General features: G+C 41.4%; 1 protein-coding gene across 1 annotated transcript; it reads left to right on the forward strand.

Moving 5' to 3' along the window:
* The first annotated feature begins 1,784 nt into the window (after positions 1-1,784).
* Positions 1,785-12,115, forward strand: ABRA (actin binding Rho activating protein). Its single transcript, XM_054021019.1, has 2 exons — positions 1,785-2,556; positions 10,687-12,115. The coding sequence occupies exons 1-2, from the start codon at positions 1,838-1,840 to the stop codon at positions 11,162-11,164; spliced, it is 1,197 nt and encodes a 398-aa protein (XP_053876994.1). The 5' UTR covers positions 1,785-1,837; the 3' UTR covers positions 11,165-12,115.
* Positions 12,116-16,963: the final 4,848 nt, after the last annotated feature.

Below are 16,963 nucleotides of genomic sequence, written 5' to 3' on the forward strand. Positions count from 1 at the left end.
GGGGGGGGTTTTTTGCACGCTTGGGGCGGCGGGAGCCAACTTATGATCGCGCTATATCCGAATTTGCATTATCGCAGGGCGTGTTATAGTGGGGTTTCCCTGTAGATACTAGATTTTATCTGCATCTTCAGGAATAAGAGGCAGCTTCTTCTTCTGAAAACTCTGATTAAAAACACAAGATCTTGTATCCTTCAAATGTACTCACAATTATTATTAATATTTGTAGTGATCGGGGCTCATGGCCCCCTTTTGCCAGGCACTGGACAAAGGTAGTATGATTCATAGATTCTAGGACTGGAAGGGACCTCGAGAGGTCATCGAGTCCAGTCCCCTGCCCGCATGGCAGGACCAAATACTGTCTAGACCATCCCTGATAGACATTTATCTAACCTACTCTTAAATATCTCCAGAGATGGAGATTCCACAACCTCCCTAGGCAATTTATTCCAGTGTTTAACCACCCTGACAGTTAGGAACTTTTTCCTAATGTCCAACCTAGACCTCCCTTGCTGCAGTTTAAACCCATTGCTTCTGGTTCTATCCTTAGAGGCTAAGGTGAACAAGTTTTCTCCCTCCTCCTTATGACACCCTTTTAAATACCTGAAAACTGCTATCATGTCCCCTCCCAGTCTTCTCTTTTCCAAACTAAACAAACCCAATTCTTTCAGCCTTCCTTCATAGGTCATGTTCTCAAGACCTTTAATCATTCTTGTTGCTCTTCTTTGGACCCTTTCCAATTTCTCCACATCTTTTTTAAAATGCGGTGCCCAGAACTGGACACAATACTCCAGCTAATGCCTAACCAGAGCAGAGTAGAGTGGAAGGATGACTTCTCGTGTCTTGCTCACAACACACCTGTTAATACATCCCAGAATCATGTTTGCTTTTTTTGCAACAGCATCACACTGTTGACTCATATTTAGCTTGTGGTCCACTATAACCCCTAGATCCCTTTCTGCCGTACTCCTTCCTAGACAGTCTCTTCCCATTCTGTATGTGTGAAACTGATTTTTTCCTTCCTAAGTGGAGCACTTTGCATTTGTCTTTGTTAAACTTCATCCTGTTTAACTCAGACCATTTCTCCAATTTGTCCAGATCATTTTGAATTATGAGATGGTCCCAACTCCAAAGAGTGTACATTCTACATAGACAAGACAGACAAACGGTAATAGACAATGACATAATGGATAAATTACTTGAGTAATTAAAGAAAACATGCTGAAATCCTTTGGATATGATTCATAATGTGCATTAAAAAATTACCAAGACTCTTTTCAGGAAATATATCTAAAATCTCTTACCCAGGTAAAATTCCCAGATTAGCACAATGCAATTAAGGCTAGTTTTTATACATGGTGCTGTGTGGCCTCTATTCCTCCTGAAGTCACTTGCAATTGAGGGGGTTCAGCTCCTTGTAGGACTGAACACTTTGACTTATGGCAAAGATATTGGACAAACACTTGTAAGAGAAGTAAGACCCGGTTACTGTCAAGCAAATTCAGGACTAAAGAGACCCTAGAGAGGGGTTTTACAGGAGCTGTTAATTTCCATGGGGCTGCTGCAGAAGAGTAGGCAGACTGTGTCATCCTTGTTTACCTTATGCACTGTCCATCTGCTGAGACAAAATGCAAGCCCGGAGGTATTAAAAAAAGAACGCTGTCAGAGTAGAGGCACTATATCTGTGAGAAATGCTTCACATAGTTTCCAATATCACAAACTCCTCCTGCTTCTATTTAAATCCCTGTAGCTCTCTCCTCTGGAAGTTATTCAGTCTAGGATATTCATTCACTAGGTGGTAACCACAAGAGATAGAGAAGCAGCAGCAGCAGACAGCAACATGCCTCCAGAAGAAGGCCAAAAAGCGACACCTGCAAAAAGGGCCATCAAAAAGATCCGAACCGCCAGCCTAGTAATCAGCTTGGCACGAGGCTGGCAACAGTGGGCAAGTGACCACAACACAAAGCAAGCCCAAGAGCCCTCAGGATGGATGCCCAATGCAGAAGAACCACCAGCTGAGCCACCAAAAGAAAGGCTATTATCAGGATGGCCAGTTTCTACTAAGAGCGACCAAGAAAAGGGCGAGGAAAAATCCTCAGGGAAGGAGGTAGTGGCTAACAGGGATGTAGAAAAAGATTCAAGTGAATCTGATGAAGCTCTCAGAAAGTTTAACATTAAAAGCAAAGAGGTGACCAAAACTGTTGTAAGTAAAGTCTATGAAAGAGGAAATGACATTAGCCTCCTCAGTGATAGATATGAGAAGGATAATGGGAGCCCAGAGATCTGCGGGTGCAAGGAGGAGTCAAGTAATTTTGACAAAATCCTTGGTGACAAAATGTCTCCTACAAGGCGGAGGAAGTGCTCAAATCTGGTGACAGAGCTAACCAAGGGTTGGAAACAGATGGAACAAGAGGATAAAGTCCCAGAGTTGGAGCTACATAAATGTCGCAGTGACAGCCTGGATACAGAGGACAGTGGCTATGGGGGAGAGGCAGAAGACAGACTCCAGCAAGTAGACGCTGACCACATTATGAGGATTAAACGACCCATGCCATCACTGTAAGTGAACAAACACTTCATTAGAGTGCACCAAAATGGTTGTTAGTCCCTGAGGCAGATATGGATTTCCAGGAGGGAGAGGAGAAAATGGGAAGCCAAAATTTTAGGAGCTGGATAAGGGCAAAAGGGAGACTATAAAGTTTTAAGAAAAGACAGCCCCCCCCATTTCCACCCCTGATTTGATAACTTCAAACTCACAAAGATAATACCATGGGACTTGGATCCTTACTCACACAGCGTGAGTAAAATACTCATTGATTATTGTGATAAATGGTTCACCTCAAAGTCGTAGGCTGAAATGTATCTACATAAACCATGTGATAAAAAAGTTTGAATCTTGAATAGATTGCTAAAAATTGAACTCGCTCTGTGGATAAAGATCAACAGAGAAATGGGCTAAATTCATTGAATAAATTATTTGCAATGAACAGCATTCCAAACTTTAATAGAAATAAACAAGGAAAAGGTTGGAAAGGTCAAGGTCTACCAAAGTTCGCCTTCTAACCTCCAATCACAGGACATTTATGATTTGGAATACACCCACCTGAGCCTAACAGATGATCGATGCTAGAAGGAAAGACATGACTAGGACAATATTTTAAAAAGTAGATTCCTGGATGCAAAGTTGTACACACTTGCAACCATTCCCATGTTAATTTTTCCAGCAGTAACACCTATGCATGCACCTGATGGAATGTATATCACCCGCATGCACGTGTTTGTGCTAGAAATATGCAGAGTCATTTTGGATGCAAACTTGTATGCACAAAAATGGAGGCTGGGTTGAGACTCCTTTGAAATTGAGATTTGACTCCCACTCTCTTGCATATATGCACACACATGAGGAGGAAAATATTTGGGGGTTGTGGTGAATAATCAGTCCCACCGGAACACTGTGGCTGAAATGGCTATGGCAGTACTTGCATGTGTTGGTGTGACCGCTGTTGGAATACTGTGTTCAGTTCTGTGTCCTCCATTTCAGATGGATGTCGATAAATTGGAGAGGGTTCAGAGAAGAGCCAGAGAATGATTAAAGGATTAGACAACATGCCTCACAGTGATAGACTCTATGAGCTCCATCTATTTAGCTTAACGAAAAAAGATTAAGGGGTGACTTGATTACAGTTAAGTTCCTACATGGGGAACACACATTTGATAATGGACTCTTCAGTCTAGCAGAGAAAGAAACAACATGACCCAATGGCTGGAAGCTGAAGCTAGACAAATTCAGACTGGAAATAAGGCATTTATTTTTAACAGTGATGGTAATTAACCATTGGAACAATTTAACAAAGGTGATGGTGGATTCTCCATCTCTGACAATTTTTAATTCAAAACTGGATTTTTTCTAACAGATCTGCTCTAGGAATTATTTAGGGGAAATTCTATGGCCTGTGTTATAGATGGATGATTACAATGGTCCCTTTGGGTCTAGGAATCTATGAAAAATACTAAATTTACAGTCATTAAAGAAATCAATTCAACCCTTTGCATGTAAGTAAAAATCACCATAGTTAAGACTCTGACCACTTTTTTGGCTCCTTTAGGCATAAGTGCTTTGGCTGAATAGGGATAGGCTTAAACTCATGCTTAAAGTTAAGCATGTGCTTAAGTATTTTACTGAATTTGAACCTATACAAGTTTCTGGATTCTGCTCACAAAGTAGGTAAATATAAAATAAACCATTGGAGACAAATTTACAAAAACATTACATTTGCTGCAAACATCTGTGGTATTAACTCAGAGACATGGAACTGATCTGATTATTTAGTTAGTCAAGAAAGACACTATACTTTTCTCTACAGAATTGAACACCAAGTATGAATTGTCAAGTGTAAAATCCCTGGCATGTCTGAAAAATCACTATAATCAAATTTTACAAAATAATGTTTTATCCTTCAGAAACAATCTGATGTGTAGGAGGTTCCCTTATGTCTGCAACATGGTGTGAGGAAAACACAAAGAGCACAATCTGTTATTTAGATTAAGAATTGCAGCATATTTTACTTTCATTTTAAATATACGTGGAAAGAATTATTATGAAAAACATACCTCTCCTATAATGAATTAAACAGCAAGTCTAAATCTTAGCACCAAACTAATATCTCCTTGTAAGGGTTCCTGTCTGAAGATTACAAACAAAAATTGTATGTTAATTTTTGACTCCATGTGTTACCAAAATAATCGGGGGATTCAAATCCAGATATTGCAATCAATGGAGAACTCTCATTCATTTCAATACAAACAGGATTTGGCCTACAGAGGTAGCTCCAAGAAGAATAGACATGCCCTGACGTCAAATAGCTCCTCACGAGGTCTCCCACAGAGCAAACTTTGCAGAAAAAGGCTGCAAACAGTTGGGTTGTAGCTTGCCCTTCCAATATAGTCACTTTGATTTCAGGAAAACAAATTATTCATACACCAGAGACTTCAAGAGGGAAATTGATTTTATATATTTAAAAATGTACTTCCTACAAAGTAAATACTACTGTAAACATTTGCCTTACCTGAAGAGCACTGCATATAGACATAAAGCAAGCTAGACTTGTTTGCAAACCTTAAAAAGAAAAAAAATTAACAAAGATGTATAAGCTTCCTTGCCACCTGTAGGATAGCAATAGAAACTACCTGGAAAAAGGAAGAGGGGGAAACAGAGAAAAAGGATTTCCTAGATCAGGGTACTCAGACCTCAGTGGTTGAGGAGCCAAATTAGCGATCAACATGACCCAAAGAGCCACAGTAGTGTGAATTCATTGTTTCATTTACTCTCTCTCATTCATATATATATATATATATATATATATATGAATAAGAGAGTAAATGCAAAATGACTGATCCATGGGCAGCAGGTATAATAGGCCAGGGTGCCGCGGCCACTGGACTCCCAGTTGTGGGGTTGAGGGGGGGGGAAGTTTTATTGTGCCCCGTGCAGGTTCCAGGGTGGCTGAGGAGGAAGTATGTGCTATTCAGCTTCCCGGGTTCATCAGTAAGCTCCCTGGACTCCAGGGAGATTACTGATGAACCCAAGAACCTGAGTAGCAAATACCGCCTTCTCAGCTGCCCCGGAACCTGCACGAGACATATCAAAAGCTTCTTCCAGACCTGAGAGACACTTTTCTCCACACCACTTGGGGTCTGGGAAGGAAAGGCGAGGCGAGGCGCGGAGCAGCTGCAGCTGGCCCAGCTCCAGGCAGGTGTGCTGGGGAGGGGAGAATGGGGAAGGAGGCTTGGGGCCTCGGTGATCCAGCTGCTGGGGCAGAGGCATACGGGCAGAAGGGGTGGAGCTGGGCTAGCCTCCCCAATGGGGGGCTCCACCCACTGCCCATGGCTTGATCAAGTATCATCATCTTATCAACTAGAGTTGGTTAATAACATAGTAAAAGCATCCTGATGGGTTAATAACTTAGATTGGTTAATAATTAAAATCACACAGTGGTTTAATATCATGTGCTGTGAAGAGTTGCAGGAGATACATTGAAGAGCCACTTGTGGCTCACACGCCTCAGTCTGAGTATCACTGGCCTAGATTATTCAAGATGCCTGGGGTACTTTTTAGCTTCAGCTTATTTTTTACATCACTTTCAAATACAGCATCTAAGGCTGGGATTTGCAAGAGAGCCTGCAGGATTTAGGGTAGAATTTTCCAAAGTGTACAACTCACTTAGGAGCCTAAGTCCCATGGAAAGTCATGGGACTTAGACTTCTAAGTGAGTTGGGCACTTTTGCAACATTAACCCTTAGGTATCCAAATCCATTAAACGTCCCATGGTAGCTGGACACAACTCCCTGAAGCCTCTGAAAATCCCAGCCTAAGAATTTAGGCCCAGATTTGTAAAGGTATTGATGCATTGCTAAATGTAGCATTGTAATGTCCAACTGATTTAGGAGCCTAAAGCTCATTTTCAAGAGGGATTTCACGATTTAGGAGCCAAAATCCCATTGATGCTCAGTAGGATTTAGGTTTCTAAGTGCCTAAGTCCATTCTGCAAATATTTAGGCTCCTTAATCAGTTTGGGGCTCAGCATTGCAGTGCCTCTCTGTTTATTCAACAAGACAACCCCTGTTCCCTCTATTGGAAGAATGTTCATAGATTCATAGCTTCTAAGGCCAGAAGTCACAGAAGACTACTGTGATCATACATGAGTGGATCCTTGTAGAGTTTTCCTCCTGTTGCAGGTTTCACGGAGTAAGGGAGCCAGCTGGCCCTGTATTGCCCTTTCCTCTCAGGAGCCATGTCTCCACTGCCTCGCATCGTCTGTTGTCATCTACACCTATGCCAACTAAGAGCAGACTGAGTGCAAAATCTATCAGATCAGAATAGCAGGATTTTACACACACTTAGCCTGGACGTAAACAAGCTCCACACGGCACCAGGGCTGTGGAGAATCAGGACCAGCGTGTTCATACTGTATCCAAATCACCATGTCAGAAATGAGAGCCCTGGCAGTAGAGCTGGTGGAATAATGCCAAAACAGATACATTGATACATCTGCAAACAAACAGATGGACTCTGCTCCACTGCTATCCCTAGGGTCACATCATTAATTATCTATAAACATCAGCAGTTATTCACAGAAGTGTTCATATTTCACACATTTTAGCACAAACAGAGCTCTGAAAATTCAAAACAGAAGGGCCTTATTCACTGTTCATCTTTCTTCTGTTTCAGTCATCCAATCAGGGAACAGACCAATACCATGTTATACAGATGACTAATCACATCCCACAAATAATGAATGGCTAATAGCCAATATGAAAGAGTTCTCAAATAGAGGCTGAGAACTGACCACCCATAGTAATCAGATAATACAAATAAAGTGCATTGTACAGCCTCAGAAATCAGGATCAGTATGTTGGCAATTCACAAACAGGGTGGAAAGGGAATAAATTTGCAAGGGGTGTTATCTGCAACTAATAATGTGACCAGCTCTACCTGGAACCAACCCAAATTAAAATGAACTGCTCACTAAAAATAAAATTTAACTAGCAAGGAAGTAACTATCTTTCTACTGGGGTTGCCTGAATATCTCAAATATCTTATATGTCAAATCTTAATGCAGTTACCTGGGAGAACACAAGATTAACCATACATACTGAGGTGTAAATGGGTAAAATAATACCTTTTATATTCCTTACAGCTGTCTGCCTTACTGAAATCTGCTTGGAAAGAATAATTTTTTTGCATTTATAGTGCTGCTCTTAGGATTATATTTTTTTAAAACAGTCATATTTCACTTTAAATTTATATTCTCAGAACATATCATGAAACCTGCTATTTTTGTTAATCAGTTTTGCTTTAACAACCACACACTTATTTTTTGGTTTTGTTTTGTTTTAAATAAGGCAGTCTTCTGTTTCCCCTCAAGGTTTCAGTGAGAACACACAGTGCCAGTAATTATTTCTCACATCAGCTCCCACATCCATGCCAGCTGTAACTCTAGCTGGAGTCAGACTGATCTCCCAGCAGACTGCATGCAAATTCTACATTCTGGGATGATAATATTTAGTCTGTACCTAGAAACAAAACTGGTGGTGCATGAGTAATGAAAACTGCCACACAGAAGAAAAGAGCATGGAAGTTCTCATACATTAGGCACCCAAAGGAACAGAGGGAATTGACAGCACAGATCATGCAAAGGACAATGTCTCCTTAGAAATACAGAATGCATTCTTGCAAATACACCTTATTATTATTATTATTACTTATAATGTGGTAGTGTCCTAAGGCCCCAGTTTGGATCAGGGATCCATTGTGTTAGGAGCTGTACAAACCCAAAAGATATGTTTTCTGCCTCAAGCAGTTGATAACATATGAGAAAGAGAAGGAGAGACTAATCTGAAAAAATAAACTGGAAGTCAGTGTATTTACTGGTTAATGCTTCAAGAAAGTAGACAGTGGGGCAAAACAGAAATGCGAAAAGCAGGAAGGGTTAAACTGTATGATGCATGTAGAAAAGGCAAAGTGAGAATTAGATTATCCCTAGCCATGTAGGGTTTGAGAGTAAAAAATAAATGTGAAATAAAGTGGTCCTAATCTAGGCAGCTAGGGAGAAGATTAGAATGGAAAGGCGATAACAGTATTTGGTTAGAAAGGAGGATTAAAGAGCTAGGTGGGAACAGAAAATGCAGGAGACAAAGTAAATAAAAGACCGAACAGAGAATGCAGTGTTCAACAATGCTGCCTCCTTCACTTCTCCTGATCCCAGGAAATTCCTGCTACAGGAGTTTTGAAGAGTTCCACAGGGAGTAGGGCTGAAGCAAGCTAAGCATATGAGTAAGGACAACCACTTTCAGGATATGTCTACACAGCGAAGAAAACCCACTGGCTCGTGGGGCTCGGGCTGTTTCATTGCTGTATAGACGTCTGAGCGCAAGCTGGAGCTTGAGGTGTGAGGGTCCCAGAGCTCGGGCTCCAGCCCAGGACGTCTATGCAGCAATGAAACAGCCCTGCAGCCTGAGCCCTGTGAACCCAAGCCCGAGTCGTCTGGCATGGTCAGCTGTGGGTGTCTAGTTGCTGTATAGACACCCCCTCTATGGTGTGGGCTGCACTTCAGCCGCACTGAGACCATCAGTATAAATTACTTTTGACTCAGTCAGCATTAACTTACCTCGGTTTTCCCTCCACAACATACCCTCTTTATTGAGTTGGGGGAAGTGGCCAGTCAAGGAGCCCAATGGGGCCAGAGCTGGACAGGATGCTGTGTAAAGGTTTAGGGCCCTTTGTGGATCTTATGAGAACTGCAAGTTTCAGAAGCCAAATTCCCTGAACGTTTTTTTTTTTGGAGGGCGGGGGGGGGAGGCACAACTCCAAACAGGACAACAGAACAACAACTCAGAGTCAAAAGCTCACCAAGTTCTATCTGCAGACCTGGCAACAAGCTGCACAGCTGGTTTGCTGATAGTACCGCAATGTAATATTGTGACACTTCTTCCAGACCTTCATCTTACACACACACACACACACACACACACACACAATATTCCATGATTGCAAAATAGTGCTTTACATCATTATGGCCATGACTGTCCCGTGCTTTACACCACATCACTGGTGCAACTGACTTTAAAAAGCAACTTAAGTGGCCCAGGGAGATCACACCCCAGGTATCCTCCAGTGGCACAGAAGTAAGATAGGGGCTTTTACACCAATCACCCTTTCTCTCCACTACCAGCAGAGCAGGGGCGGAGGTGTGGTTGAAGGGAAGCGCTTGTGGCTGGGATACTTGGTTGCATTTTGGCCCCATTGGGCCGTTGCAGCCAGGTAGGTTAGAGCTGCCCTCAGAGTAGTAACAGCATCAAGGAATTTAAACCATTTTGCACATTTGCCCTGATTCGCATTCTGCAATATAACTGCCTCTCAGGACTTGGCCCAATACATATGAATGACATTGTAGCCATGGATGTTTTTAGCAGGCTCAAGGTTGAATGGGATTAGAGTGTAGTCAGGACACCACCTTCCTGCCCTTTGGGCCTTTGAAAATCTTTAACTAAATGAGCTAAAAATGTTGGGTCACATTTTTTAGTTGGGGCTTAAATGAAAAGTAAGTCTTTTCCTGTTGTATGGGGTAGTACTTGTCTTATACTTATGCACCCTGTTATATTAATCAAATCAAAATTGACTGAAAGGGGCAAATTTTCAGACACTGGCCCCATTTTTTCAATTATGAATAGCGGTGGGTGCAATATTTGCACTTGAACTAAATTTGAAGTGCCAATAATTGCACTTCAATTTCTAGGCCCCTGATGAACTGGCAGAAACAAGAAGGATAGCTAAGCGAGCAAGTAAACTGGAGAGGTAATTGCATTCACTCTTTTGCACCCACAGAGTGGGTTAATACTGGGCAGAAAATGTGGCTAATAAAATTGAGATCCAGTGTATAAGTTGGTGTCTTATGCAAGATCAGCCTGGCAATGAATGGTGTGGCTTTTAAATACAAAATTGATAGATAAATCTAATATGCCTACACTGAAGAACTAACTTTAGAATTAGTAAAAATATGCCACCTAGTGGTTAGTACTCTGGACTGGAAAAAGTTGTCTCTTACAACAGAAAACAGTAAATAGAACAAAAGAGCCCCTAAAAGTGGTGAAATGAAAAAAAAAATCAAGCCCCATCTTTGTTTCTTTTAGTGCAAGCAGGTTTACAGAAGAACTAAGCAGCAAGGCCCACCGGAAATACAGTCCTGTTAATGCTCTGAAGGGCAGATGGCAAGAATGGGCAGACCAGCATGTGATAACGCAGAAGCTGAATCCTTTCAGTGAGGAATTTGACTACCAACTGGCCCAGTCGACACGCCTGCACAAAGGAGATAAGGGCTATGGTCGTCCTAAAGAGGGAACGAAAACTGCTGAAAGGGCCAAGAGAGCGGAGACTCACATTCACCGGGAGATAAGAGATATGTGCTTTATCATTGCAACAATGGCTCAGCTGAGGCGCGATGGCAAGATCCAAGTCACCTTTGGGGAACTCTTTGACAGATATGTCCGTATTTCAGACAAGGTTGTTGGGATTCTCATGAGAGCTAGGAAACATGGGCTGGTGGACTTTGAGGGAGAAATGCTATGGCAAGGCAGGGATGATCATGTCATAATCACTTTATTGAAATAAATGTACAACAACCCATTATGGTAAACTTAAAATACACCAAATTTTTCCATTGCTGCCAGTGACCGCACCATTAAATAGTCAACGTTGTGAATATAGGAATTTACCACACAGTCGGAAAGATACTTAACATTAGTTCTAGGGAGTCAGATGTTTTATAATTACTCCTGTGATACCAAGCATCCTTTTGCTATTCCCTTTGTATTGTGCCCTCTACCAACTGAGTTTGCAGCATTATAAAGTTATTTACCACTCAGATAAGGATGGATGTGGAAGAACTGAAGTGAATACATGTATTGCATGCACCAAAATAAATGTAAAAGCATAATGGCAGCAGAGACAGCTCCACCTCAATCCCAACCCTGAGTTGCTTTCACATACAAGACTTTCCCCACTCTAAATTAACTTAGATGTGATTTTTGGAGTTATAAAGTGGGTTGGATCAGGAACCAACTGAGAATATGAACTTGAATGTGCAATCTATTAAATTGACCCTTCAGTCCTGTCCTACATTTCATAATTAAGTCACTAAAAATCTATTTAAGGGCATACAAATAGAATTTGAATGTACAGCATCTGCATTTACAACTAAGGTATAGGATATACCAGTTATTTCCTATTTTAAGTATAGCAAAATACTACTGCAGACACCATGCTGTAGTAACTAATTGACAAATGTTGATGTTTTAATGGTGAGCACTGTATCTGTGATGTTTTCCCTTACATTTCATACACAAAGTAAGATAAAACTTGTACACAGAGGGCTTTATATTTAAGACTGAGAAATGGATGGAATGGTGGCATACATCCCCTACAGAAAAATACTGAACACAAGGCAAGACTTGAATGCATAGAGGATATGGAAATTCATGAAAATTACTGCATATCCGTATATAGAAATGATTTCCTATTCAATACATCTATAGCAATAAAGGTAAATTAACATACAGCACATATTCTCTACTTGTTCCTGGAATTAAGTGTATGGTGCTAGACACTTGTAAACAGCTGCATTACAGAAAATGTACAAGATCAAGATGCAGGAGTAGCAATGGTAGAGACATTTTCCAGTAGACAGAGCCTACTTCTGTGAGTGAGGAATACATGAGAAATATTTTTCCTAAATAAACAAAGAGAATACATCCTCTGTGTATTCAGAAAGCCGGTGTTTCATAAGATGTTCTACAGAATATGGGCCTAATTCTACAGCCCTTATTCATGTTAGGTTGTTCCAATGAAGTCAATGGCACTATTTCAGCCCAAGCAATGTTCAATGAGGGTAAAGGTGGCAGAATTCAGCAATGTATGGTTTAAAGAAAAGTTTAAAGTGGTGTTTCTATACTTTGTACCTCACTTCTATGCTGTACTATAGTATAGATTTCTATATTGCGTATAATGCTTACTGGATTATATAGACAACAGCGTCTCAAGACTATTACTATGTAAATTTCACACAGTATATACTATTGCCAGAATAAAATGTTCATTTAGGAGGAAAAAAGTTTGGGCAAACTATTTACATACAGTTAAAAATGAGAACCCAAATGATTTCCTTTGATAAGTTTCTTTCAAACTGAAAGATCAAACATCTTCTTGCAGAAGAAAAGGGTATCCGTACATTTTGCCTCAATTTGGTAAACCAAGAACTGTTAATTTAGCATTAAAACACAAATACTCCAGTTTGAACTTCCTGATAGGCATATTTTTTGTAAGCAAATAAAACAGACCTCAAATTTTTACAGGCAAATAATTCAAGAACCAAATAATATGCTCCTATAGTATGTCTTGTTCTAAAACAATATTAACATTGTAAGCAAGATAACTGATTGTGAAGTTAGCCAAGATAAAAACATATTACATTGCAGGTCTGATCCAATAGCCTTTTTGGTGACAATGCGACTAATCATGCAAATAAGAGCTGCAGGACTGGGCTCTAATTTGCAGATAAATATTGTGATATGAAATGCTGTATGTATAGGTTCTTGCATTACCCTCCGTGGTTCTTCATATGAATACCACTATACCTATTTAATTATTAAGTCATTTGCCTGTTGTCCTTTAAAAGGCTGTCAAAGTACAATACCTGAATGACAAATAAAATACTAATTTGAGTACCAGTGCTTGCTTATTTTTTCCACCCCTACTTAGAAGAGAAACATGTTCATTCACATATTGTCTGATATATTAACAGATCATTTTAAACTGTGAACTTCTCCTGCTCCAATCCACTACCCTGTTATATACTCATCCTTGTGCTAAGGTCCATAGATCTGTTATAATGGGATTTTCATAGCCTACATCCAAGCTGGGAAGCAGGATCATCCTTTAAATAGGACACCCAAAACAAGATAGGTTATATTTACATATCTTGTACACCTTCCTCTGGACACTATGGCATGGAGAAAGCTTCTGCCAAAAGAAATGAATTACATTGGCTAAGATTGGATGACTAATATGCAGTTAGGTGCAGTTATGAATTGATGGAGACATGACTACCCTACTCTGAGACTGAGGGCTTATCTTCACTGTGGGGGTAAATCAACCTAACTTATGCTACTCCAGCTACGTATATAACGTAGCTGGAGACAATGTAACTTAGGTCAACTTACCCCAGTGTCTTCATGGTGTTGAGTTGACAGGAGATGCTCTCCGGTCAATTTCCCTTACTCTTCTCAGAAAGCCGGAGTACTGGCGTCAACTAGAGAGTGCTCTGCCGTCGATTTAGCAGGGCGTCACTAGACCCGCTAAACCGATCCTTACTGCATTGATTGCAGCAGCACCGATTTCCCTGGTAGTGGAGACCAGCCCTTAGAGTGCTCCTAAGGACCAGAGACTGAGAGCCATTGAACCAAACTGTATATAAGGGAAACCACTTCAAGCCAGGGGTGTGGCAGCACTCCCAGTTCCAGCACCTATGCTAAGGACTGGACTTTGCTGTTTAACAAAGGTGAAATATTTCTTGAATGTTGTGACACATGGCCAGAAAGGGTTAAACATCCTGCAAAATAAATAAGCTTCAAAAGACATGTGGGAAGATAATGTTTGTGTTTTTGTGTATTTACATATATATGAGTAAGGTCAACAATGTAATCAACAGACACTGTCTATGTTGTATTCTGTTAATTCAGAGATCAAAAGAACATCCTGGCATAGGATATCTCTATTAATTTATCTTTGAAATTAAGTCATCTGTGAATGGTGGCGAAACAAGCAAATTGCCTTATGTTAATCCGTATAGCTAAGTACTGATGATGGACCTCCTTCAAAGTCATCCTAATTAGCTTATTCCCAGAGGAACTCCCAACTTGTCAAAGAGGACATGAAATTATATAAAAGATCCTTGGGTCTTGATTCAGTCATCTCATATCTGCTTAAGCTTCATCGGGGGAAGTTTGAGTTGCAAGACTGAGGTCCCAGTTATGCTGGTACACCCTGAATATATTTGAACATTGGACTATAACCTATGAACTACTTCTGAAAGAACTCTTTGCAACGACAAAGCTCACCATCTCTGCTGTGAATCTGAACCTCAGTGAACTGAACTCATATCTGTATGTATATTAATCTTTTAACCATACTCTTATTTTTAATAAATTTTAGTTAATAAGAATTGGCTGTAGCATGTATTTGGGTAAGATTTGAAACATTCATTAACCTGGGAAGTAATGTGTCTGATCCTTTGGGATTGGTAGAACCTTTTCTTTTATATGATTAGATAAGATGTTCAGAAATCATTATATTTGGCTTAGGTACCTGGATGGAGACCTGAGGCTGGATCACTTTAAGGGAACTGTGTTGTCTGGACTTCTGAGTAATGAGTAAGGTAATAAAGAAACTTTTGTGCTGGCTTGGTAAATCTAAGTATTGAAAATATGCACCAGCTTTTTGGGGAGTGTCTGCCCCATTCTTTGCAGTTCACCCTAATTGAGTGACCACACCTGGCCCCCACTGGAATCCCCGTCACAAATGTACTTGGGGAATAAATGCTATTACAGTAGTAAGGACTACGTGTCTGAATGATAATTCATAGAATCATAGAATCATAGAATATCAGAGTTGGAAGGGACCTCAAGAGGTCATCTAGTCCAACCCCCTGCTCAAAGCAGGACCAATTCCCAGCTAAATCATCCCAGCCAGGGCTTTGTCAAGCCGGGCCTTAAAAACCTCCAAGGAAGGAGACTCCACCACCTCCCTAGGTAACGCATTCCAGTGTTTCACCACCCTCCTAGTGAAATAGTTTTTCCTGATATCCAACCTGGACCTCCCCCACTGCAACTTGAGACCATTGCTCCTTGTTCTGTCATCTGCCACCACTGAGAACAGCCGAGCTCCATCCTCTTTGGAACCCCCCTTCAGGTAGTTGAAGGCTGCTATCAAATCCCCCCTCATTCTTCTCTTCTGGAGACTAAACAATCCCAGTTCTCTCAGCCTCTCCTCATAAGTCATGTGCTCCAGACCCCTAATCATTTTTGTTGCCCTCCGCTGGACTCTTTCCAATTTTTCCACATCCTTCTTGTAGTGTGGGGACCAAAACTGGACACAGTATTCCAGATGAGGCCTCACCAATGTCGAATAAAGGGGAACGATCACGTTCCTCGATCTGCTGGCAATGCCCCTACTTATACAGCCCAAAATGCCGTTAGCCTTCTTGGCAACAAGAGCACACTGTTGACTCATATCCAGCTTCTCGTCCACTGTGACCCCTAGGTCCTTTTCAGCAGAACTGCTACCTAGCCATTCGGTCCCTAGTCTGTAGCAGTGCATGGGATTCTTCCGTCCTAAGTGCAGGACTCTGCACTTGTCCTTGTTGAACCTCATCAGGTTTTTTTCTGCCCAATCCTCTAATTTGTCTAGGTCCCTCTGTATCCGATCCCTACCCTCTAGTGTATCTACCACGCCTCCTAGTTTAGTGTCATCTGCAAACTTGCTGAGAGTGCAGTCCACACCATCCTCCAGATCATTAATAAAGATATTAAACAAAACCGGCCCCAGGACCGACCCTTGGGGCACTCCACTTGAAACCGGCTGCCAACTAGACATGGAGCCATTGATCACTACCCGTTGAGCCCGACGATCTAGCCAGCTTTCTATCCACCTTAGAGTCCATTCATCCAGCCCATACTTCTTTAACTTGGTGGCAAGAATACTGTGGGAGACAGTATCAAAAGCTTTGCTAAAGTCAAGAAATAACACATCCACTGCTTTCCCCTCATCCACAGAGCCAGTTATCTCATCATAGAAGGCAATTAGGTTAGTCAGGCACGACTTCCCCTTCGTGAATCCATGCTGACTGTTCCTGATCACTTTCCTCTCCTCTAAATGTTTCATAATTGATTCCTTGAGGACCTGCTCCATGATTTTTCCAGGGACTGAGGTGAGGCTGACTGGCCTGTAGTTCCCCGGATCCTCCTTCTTCCCTTTTTTAAAGATGGGCACTACATTAGCCTTTTTCCAGTCATCTGGGACCTCCCCCGATCGCCATGAGTTTTCAAAAATAATGGCTAATGGCTCTGCAATCTCACCCGCCAACTCCTTTAGCACCCTCGGATGCAGCGCATCCGGCCCCATGGACTTGTGCACGTCCAGTTTTTCTAAATAGTCCCGAACCACTTCTTTCTCCACAGAGGGTTGGTCACCTTCTCCCCATGCTGTACTGCCCAGTGCAGCAATCTGGGAGCTGACCTTGTGCGTGAAGACAGAGGCAAAAAAATCATTGAGTACATTAGCTTTTTCCACATCCTCGGTCACTAGGTTGCCTCCTTCATTCAGTAAGGGGCCCACACTTTCCTTGATTTTCTTCTT

Source organism: Malaclemys terrapin, chromosome 2 (assembly GCF_027887155.1).
Source record: "Malaclemys terrapin pileata isolate rMalTer1 chromosome 2, rMalTer1.hap1, whole genome shotgun sequence".
NCBI classification, from domain to species: Eukaryota; Metazoa; Chordata; order Testudines; family Emydidae; genus Malaclemys; species Malaclemys terrapin.

Excerpts from the sequence above, each read along its gene's own strand:
- ABRA (XM_054021019.1), top strand. The coding sequence starts at position 1,838 with ATGCCTCCAGAAGAAGGCCAAAAAGCGACACCTGCAAAAAGGGCCATC. Across the intron at positions 2,557-10,686 it reads AAACGACCCATGCCATCACT|TGCAAGCAGGTTTACAGAAG; the intron begins GTAAGTGAACAA and ends TGTTTCTTTTAG.